This window comes from Ammodytes marinus, assembly GCF_949987685.1.
Source record: "Ammodytes marinus genome assembly, chromosome: 6".
In the NCBI taxonomy this organism is placed as follows: domain Eukaryota; kingdom Metazoa; phylum Chordata; class Actinopteri; order Uranoscopiformes; family Ammodytidae; genus Ammodytes; species Ammodytes marinus.
This window is the reverse complement of record NC_137235.1, coordinates 8,248,343-8,256,882: the sequence shown is the minus strand read 5'-3', so window position 1 is coordinate 8,256,882 and position 8,540 is coordinate 8,248,343. Positions and strand designations below refer to the sequence as shown.

Genomic DNA, 8,540 nt, shown 5'->3' with positions numbered 1-8,540 from the left:
GGATGAGAATGGCTCGGTAGCGTCGCACCGCTACAAGGGCCAACACGGCAATCACTGTCACCATGATGAGTAAGATGGCAAGACATGCACCCACAAGGCGTGCTCGAGTCATCCTCACGTCACACCTCTGACCCATGTACCAGAAGTCCTCCCCTACAAGGCAGCTAATACACAAACAAAGAAAGAACATGAAAAAAACTGTCTTGGATGGACAGAGCAAAATTAATGAACAAGCCTGCTCTTACCGGCAAACAGGAAGTTGGCCCGGGTGGTGTGTACAGATGCCGTGGTGGTGGCAGTAGTCAAAGTGGCAGGCAGAAGAACAGCTGTAGTTTGAAGTGCCAGGCTGCGACACACACTTGTAGCCTGCTGGGCACTGCAGTAACCACTCACACACATCCGCCTGCAGGCCTGGAGGGAAGTTGGTTATTCTACAATTTTGTTATTGTCAACAAATCCCACCCAAAAAAAGACCAAAATCAACTTTGTGTCAGTCTCTTTCTTACTCTACCCTACCCTACCCTACCCTACCCTGTGGCACTCACTTCCAAGCCTAAACAGTATACAGTATTCATAAAAAGGAAAAAATATATGAAGTGTGATCTAAAAAAAATTGATAAAGTAATGTCCAAAAACAGCAGGGCAGAGCAATTTTTACTCAATATTACTCATACAGGAGCAAATTTGCATTTGTTGGGGAGTATTTTCAGCTATGGATTAATTATGTTGCACTGGTGCAATTGCTTTGTAAGTCTATTTTATGTAATGTTGTGACTATACGTTTACATGCAGAGTTGGCTTGCTTTTGTTTATACTGTATTATTCGATACTCTACATGTAAGTATCCTCATTGCATCCACAACGCATTTCTACAAACCATAGTAACAAATGTAGCATCCAAGTAAGCCAGGTCTGTTAATTAGATTTGGCGTAACAGGATTGAGAGTTTAACTGGATCAATCTAACTGAGTTATGATGTTTACAAGAATCTGCTTCAAACTAGGTTAATGAAGTAAGCAGGTTAGGAATAGAATTTCTCCTTCGACTGACCGACAACCTGGCAGCTTAGGTGTTTTTTGTGTCTTTGAAAGAGAGATGTCACCGGACATACTCTTCTTAAACCCCAATAGTTACTAATCTTAAATCCGTTGTCTTGATCCTGGCTTACCTCCCAGTGTAATGTTGGTGATCTTGGAGGATCTGAAGCTCCTCCTCTCACGAACGGCCTGAGCTAGGCCCGTTCGTTCCAACAGCGATGTGGGTCCGGTCATGCTGAGCCACTGCAGAGCCCCACTGGTTTCAAACTCCACCAGACTCTGCACTGCATGGCCACTGGAACAACAGCAGAAGGATACATTCACCTTCTGGACCTTACTCTAAAAGTTTTCTTTATCATAATCTATAGCCCCGGGTTGTGCTTCTAATTCGAGGTGCAGAACTAGGCATTCTATTTTCTGAAAAAAGAAATACATGGCCATCTTTTCATCCCTTTCTGAAGGTCAATCCAAAAACCACAAAGGCTCCTAAACCCATCTAGATCAATAGAAAATATTATGTGCGCTGCAATATAGATTTTTTCTTGACAAGAGATATTAAATTGCTTAACTTGTACAACAAAACCAGAATAAAAAATGGTATCTCCAGTTATATTGCCATTGATTTTTTAACAGTATTTTATAGTTTTCACAAGCTCTGTGAAAACAAAGGAAAAAAGACAGGATCACAAAAGTCATTGGGCGCCATGGATGACTGCACAAGAGTTGATGGCAATCAGTTTTTATTTTGTGGAGATATCCCATTCTGGACCAAAGTGGTTGACGGACCTACGGATGTTTTCACGGGTGTTTAATTCCTAGAATATATAACATTTAGCTTAGTGACTTGAATCTAAAGGCAATACATTAGGGGTACAATCCGGAACTGGCTGCAGCTTAGCCACAGTACAGATGTACTGATAAAACCTGACCTGCTCCAGACTCCCAGCAGCCTGCTGAACCCTGGAGCTTTCTGTAGGAACGGCTCCAGCTGAAAGAAACAGGGAGTGACAACATTGTAGTCACTACTAAATAGAAGTCTACAGCTGTTCTGTTGTATAATATAATTTGTATTGATGTGTGTTTGTTCATTTTCTCTCACCCAGACAGTGGTGTCCTCCTCCAAGCCAGAAGTAAAAGCAGATCTGGAGTCTTCTACAATGATCTGCAGCAGCAGCTCAACTGACTCCACTGGACACAACAAGCAAATAACACCATTACCAGAGTCTTGGACACCTAACCTTTTACTTTATTACACAAAAACACACAGATATATGCAATACCTTTAATGGCTGCTGGCTGGTCTGGCACAATGTAGACCTTGGGTGTCTGACTAGTTGTGGAGCTCAAAATGGGTACGGAGGTTAAAACAGAAGGTGTGAGTGTTGTGTGGTTCTCCCGGTTGGGATGTGGGGTTGTCAAAGGTGTAGGTTGCCTTGTAGGTTCAGCTGTGGGAGTCTGTGTGGTTGCGCTGCTTGGAAAACGCTGCCTAGAGTCATCCTCTTTATTTCCATGTCCATAATCAGATTTTGCAGTTGTGAGTGAGTGCAGAGGAGTATGTGTAGTAGTAATGTAGTCATGGGGCTGTCGGTGCGTAACTGGGACATTAGTAGGAGATGGCGAAGGCAGCCGGTCACGTGTATGAAGTGTTTGTGAAGAAGTGGATTTGATTGTTGACGTGTGTGAAGGTACAGCCATGGTTTTGTGGTCCATGAGGGGTGTGTGTGCATCCGATTCGGTGGTAGCGGAGGGCAGAGGCAGGGTACCACCAGGGAATTTAGTGTGTGTTTGGAGCGTGTAGGAAGATGTAGATGAGTGTAGGTGTGTACTGGCTGACAGAAGAGGAACAGAAGTTGGGGAATTTGTGGGCGAGTTCGAGTTGTAATGTACGAGTGTGTAAGTTGGGCGCAGAGTATGGCTTTCAGTGCCAGTGGTGGTTTGTGTGGAAGCAGTATTCTGGATTGCATATCCCAACGTCTGTGCTTCTCTGGGTGTGGAAGAAGATCCTGTGAACTTCCAGTCGTCAGCTTTGGAAATGTCAGGCGAGGAGGAGATAGTGTTAGTAGTCATGTATGCATCGTTATTACTTAGTGGACTTTGTGTTGCTGTGTGCGTATCTCCGTTGCTCGTCTGTGTGAATGGGGAGGATGTGTGAGGATGTGGGGAGTTGGTTTGGTTCTGTGTGAAAGAAGTGAAACTGTGAAGCGCCTCCGTATTTCCCGCTTCATCAGAGGACTCAGACGCAACAGATTGACTTGTAACATCCGACGCGACAGATACAAATGAGTCATTGCCACTATCGTTCGGTAGAAACGAAGCAGCCTCCTCAGTAGCAACAGCAGAGTCGAGCCCTGCCATGTGGGTGCTCGATGAATGGGTCTGGCTGGGGGCCTGTGAGGATGATGATGACCCGGTTGCTTCAGTATCAGTGTGTGCACTGCTCGAGTCGTCCTGCTGAGATTGGGTGGGTGACTTCAAAGGGGCAGAAGTGACTAACGAGGTCACATCATCAGAGTTCAGGCGGCCTGTGCTTCGCTGGCTCCTCCAGGAATTAGGCAGTTTCTCGCTAACAGCGCCACCACGCGGGACTAGGACGGTACCACTCTCCCGGGTTGTCCAGGAGGGTATCTCGGGAGGAGAAGGGGACGCAGTAGGGAGAGTTTTGGTCTGAGTGACTGTATATTTGGGTTTATGGGTTAGCGAGGTGTTGGAGCTACTGACTGTTGCACGTGTCTGTGCCGTCTTGGTCTGTGGGAGTTTGTTGCTGAAGTTTGTTTCTGTGTTTTCTGTGTGAAACGGTGCGTCTGTACTGAGTGTGTGCTGAATATAGGGGTGTGTTCTCTCTCTGGCCGACATGGGAGCATCAGAGAGGCCAGCAGCTCCAGATGTATCCGCTCCATTGTTCGGTTCTTCCTCAGGAAGAGGGAGAGTTTCCCTATCGCCTGTCCCAGCCCCGGTGAGTCCCTGCAGGGGCGAGGTGGGGTGCAGCGGCCCCTGCTCCTGAGAGGAGGGATAAGACACAGACCAAGGCTCCCAACTGGACTCCAGACCTTGGTAGAGGCGACCCCTGCCCCCTTCCGTGACTCCCACCACCTCTTGACCAACGGGAGCTGTGCTTGTTAAGCTGGTTCCTGTCTGAGACCCGCGTTCTTGGTTGGTGTGGTCCGCCGAGGAATTTCTCTCATCTTCCTGGACTGGATGACCAGGAACAAACACAGAAAAACAGAGAGGGACAGGGTGAGGAGAGACAGAGTGGAAACACACACACAAACATAACAAAGCCTATATCTGACACTTTCCGATGGAAAGATAATAGCTCATAGCAGATTTTGAATAATACCTTTTATTTTTTCACAGTTTCAAATTGACCGTACAGTTTTTTTCTCCTGTATTCATATTTAATAAAAAAAATAAAAATAACACAAGTTTGACCCAAATGTTATTACAAAAATTAGATCAGTGTGGAAGCAAGAAAGTGGGCCACACTGACTCAATCAACTAAAGTGGGTAACAACAGCTAACTAGATAAAGGTTTCTCACCATAGTAGGACAGCTGAATTGCTTTTGAGGAGTGTCCTTCTCCAGTCCAAGTGAGTGTGGCGTTGTTACCGTCACAGCCAGAGAGTAGAGCAGTAACCCCGTTCACCAGGATCTGATCTTGATTCCAAACACAACGCACTGATAATCTCGAACCACTTTCCAACCCTATTGACTGTAACAGCACCGTCCGACCCCGAGGAATGCCTATCGTCCAAGTGCAAACTGAACCTGGTAGGGTTTCTTCAGGCTGCTGTTCCATGGTGTCAGCAGGTAAAGAGAGGTTGATGTGACCAGCGGGCTCTTGGCCCAGGCTGACATTTCCACCACAGTGGTGGAGCGACAAGGCCAGTGTTTTATCTAGAGGAATGAGAGAAACAAGTGGTAAAAGAGCCGAGGGAATCACTGGCATAAATACTGACTGATGATGTTGAACAGAAAACCAGCAGCTTTTGAACATGGGGTGTATATTTTCTTCTCATAGGCCTATAAGATAATTTGAAGGCTGTTTTGGAGGCAAGTAAAGAAAAGGAAAAAAATCACCCCTTTGGAAATTAGTAAAATCTGTAAAACACATCACAGATCTAGTAACTATAAAACTCAACTGTGGGACAACAGCACTTGTGACATTATTTAGAAGTAGCAGGTAATGAAATAGAAAAAAAAGTTTCCAACAAAAATTGTAGTTTATGGTTAAACAGAAAGACACATTAGGGTACTGACAGATTTCCTTACCTGTTGTGATAATAAGGAGCAACAGACAGGCGTGGAGCTGCATTTCCAATCCTGAGACATTTCAGTGTCGGAGACAGAATTAATCCCAAATCCATACAGATTTTTCACAATTCCAGTGTCTGTGCGTTATGGAGAGGATGACGAGCAAAGCCGAGCGCAACAAAAAGAAACAAGCGAAAACATGATCCCCATATTTCCCTGCCGACAGTCCCAAAAACACGCAGAGAGGCGTCAGAAACTTTCCTTCTCCATCATTTCCTCCCAACTGAACGCTGCGCGTGCTGTCAGGGCTGCGGCGGCGCGCGCTCACCCAAATTAGATGCACATGTACCAGACAGTTTGTCCTGTAATGAGGGATGGACAGAGTGTTGGGGACAGGGGGGTTTATACACCGCCTGAGGGCTGTTCCGTGCGGCCCTTTGAATCAATGGGCATTCCCCAAAGATGAGAGGAAGGAATCCGGTGGTCGCGGCAGGAGCTGGTTTTTACACAGTGCATTACACGCAACACAGGAAAGCTTTAACCACAGGGGGTGTGAAGACATGAGAGGGCAGGGTCAGTTCATTAGCGCCTTCATAGACAACACCCCCACTGTGTGTCAGACACACCCGGTACCGTTATTTGACATAGGCGAATAAGATCATTTAGCAAGTGTGCAAGTACGCCTATATCTTTCTTATCTGTATAGTAACTTTTCCTTTGAAGACTCAACAATAATATGCTACACATTTAAACCATAGGCTACATTTAAAAACAAGTCTATGGTTTAACCTTCCTCCTGTGTTAACTTTCTGCTACCATCCATGGTGTTAGCGGGTCGGTTTCGACCCGTGTCTGAAATCATCTGTAAAAAACACTAAAAACAATTATCTATCATCCAGTTTGTTTCTCATCTCTTGGTCACCTTGTTAGGCTTCCTTATCCATGAAAATATTGTTTTTAATATTTTTGGTGTAGGCGGCTGGGCCTTTTTTTTGTCAGTATGCGCCTCAATTTCAGTTTAAAAAATGGTAAAATGAACCTTAAGAGAATCATATATATAAATATTTGGTTGTTGTGTTACCTGATTATTACTGAGGGGTATGAGAACACATTTCTTAACAAAATGTGTTTTATTTATTTTTTCATATTAATATTATTGACCTTTTTAACATCTATGGTGTTACCGGTCAATTACGACCTATAAATATTTATTTCAGAAAAGAGCAAAAAAACTTTTATTTCAGCATTATACAAACACACAATGAAAACTAGAACAAGTCACAACACAAAATATAGATTTGTAAGGTCAAATAAACAACAACCAATCAACAAATCAAACCAATCGAAATCAATTACTAGCTCCAAAACTAGTAAAAAGAAACAGAGTAAAAGTCTCTGTGTGCATGTGTATGTGTGTGTGTACAGATGTGTGACAAAAAGCAACACTGTTAGTGTTCTTTGCAGAGATATTTATTGCAGGTAAAGCACAATCCGTTTATCTTTCTGTCCTTAGTGCTTCGGCAGACCTGACACCTCTTATTTTTAGAATCAGGTGGCCATTTCCACCAAAAACATGATCCAAAACTTGGCTCACTGTATATCTCCTCATTTTTGAATACTGCAAATTGGAGATGTGCACTCTGCAAGTCACCAACTCTATACTGAATTGACTTCACATGTCTGGATATGCCCGTCTGTTTGTTTCGCTTTTATGCAGGTATAAGGGCAAAAAAAGTCAAAATGAGACCCTCCCCAGAGCTCACATGATTGGGAGAGGAGCTGACTGTCATTGTGTTGGCTGACAGTGCACTTATGATTTCAGTTTTGGCTCTAGTTATTGTTTTTTACATCTTATTCTACAACCGGGTCGAAAACGACCCTAACACCACCAGTGTTATAATTTCCACCAGAGCATTTTATAATTAAGTGAAACATTTTTAATTTTTTTTATTTTGTTGAAATAGTGGTTCCTGACAAAGTCAAGAAATTTTGATGCAATAAACAAAATGTAAGTGGTTCTTTTATGCATTTGAAAACCAAAACGGGTCGGTGGCGACCCTAACACGAGAGGAAGGTTAAACACATTAATAAACACACAGAGTGCCTAATTCAGTTTGTTCAGGATGATGTTTACTGAGGGAATAAAACATTTTTCAAATATTTTTGGGGGGGACCAGTGGGAATTCATAAGGTTGAACTGATGGCAGCAACACTGTCAGTGTGTTTAGCCAGATAATACCAATACTGTAGACCTACATGTCATATGAACATTTTGAATGAAATACACACTTCAGTATGAAGTTTGAGTGAATATAAGGGGGGAAAAGACAATAGCCGGGGCTGGTGTCGATATGCCGAGAACTAATTCAGATACAGTAAGGCCACAAAATTATTTCTATCCTTTCTCTTTCAGAAATGCACATAAACACAGTTCCAGAGAAATTGTGCTCAAAATAAAGATGAATTGGTGGAATTACAAACCAGGTTCAGCATTCTTACTTATTACACATCAATCACAACCTGACTCACTAACTTATCACAGACATTTTTGAAGCCCACTAACAAGCCAACAAACAGTTTTTTGGGGTGTCATTTTCTGGCGACCCAGGTACATTTTATATCTCCAATGGGTAGCTCTGATCAAGGATCATTAGGAACATGTAGACATTAGCTATAAAAACTGACTAAATAATTGATAAACGATCCATCAGATTTGAACACTTTAATACACCTTGTGGGGCAGAATGTGAATTCACAAAAGCCTGAGATAAGGATGGTGTACCTACTGAATTGTTATCATATCAAGATTAACATTGATAGGTACTGCCTCACTTTGCCGATATATAAACAGTTAAACTTTTACAACCTGGGAGCTTCAAAAGCTTAAACTGTATTTAAAGTTATAAAAAGAGTTCACCAACACCGACATAGACATTATAATAATAATAATAATAATAATAATAATAATAATAATAATAATAATAATAATAATAATAATAATAATAATAATAATAATAATAATAATAGTACAAGTATAATTATTAAGGAAATTGCCTTTAAGTATTAAAAGTACTCATACTTACTCCTGTACATACCTCAAAATGATTTGGAATGAAAAACATAACATTTTGGAAGCATGAAACGATTTTGCATCTAACTCTCATAAATTGTTTTAGTTTTCAAAAAAGTTTCTTGAATTGACTGATCGATTAATTGACTAATTGTTTCAGCTCACTTGTTTATAAAATGTTG

General features: G+C 42.3%; 1 protein-coding gene across 1 annotated transcript in view; it reads right to left on the bottom strand.

The window, feature by feature from the left end:
- LOC307251656 (uncharacterized protein) overlaps nt 1–5,441 on the bottom strand; it is an 8,655-nt gene extending 3,214 nt beyond the window's left edge. Inside the window, exons 1-8 of the mRNA XM_080029039.1 lie at nt 5,307–5,441; nt 4,575–4,931; nt 2,318–4,228; nt 2,137–2,225; nt 1,967–2,025; nt 1,169–1,332; nt 246–411; nt 1–164 (exon numbers count right to left, since the gene is read on the bottom strand). The exon at nt 1–164 is cut by the window's left edge and continues 28 nt beyond it. Coding sequence (XP_079885165.1) covers nt 1–164; nt 246–411; nt 1,169–1,332; nt 1,967–2,025; nt 2,137–2,225; nt 2,318–4,228; nt 4,575–4,931; nt 5,307–5,349 — 2,953 coding nt within the window. The 5' untranslated portion in view covers nt 5,350–5,441. The remainder of the gene's footprint in view (nt 165–245; nt 412–1,168; nt 1,333–1,966; nt 2,026–2,136; nt 2,226–2,317; nt 4,229–4,574; nt 4,932–5,306) is intronic.
- Nucleotides 5,442–8,540: the final 3,099 nt, after the last annotated feature.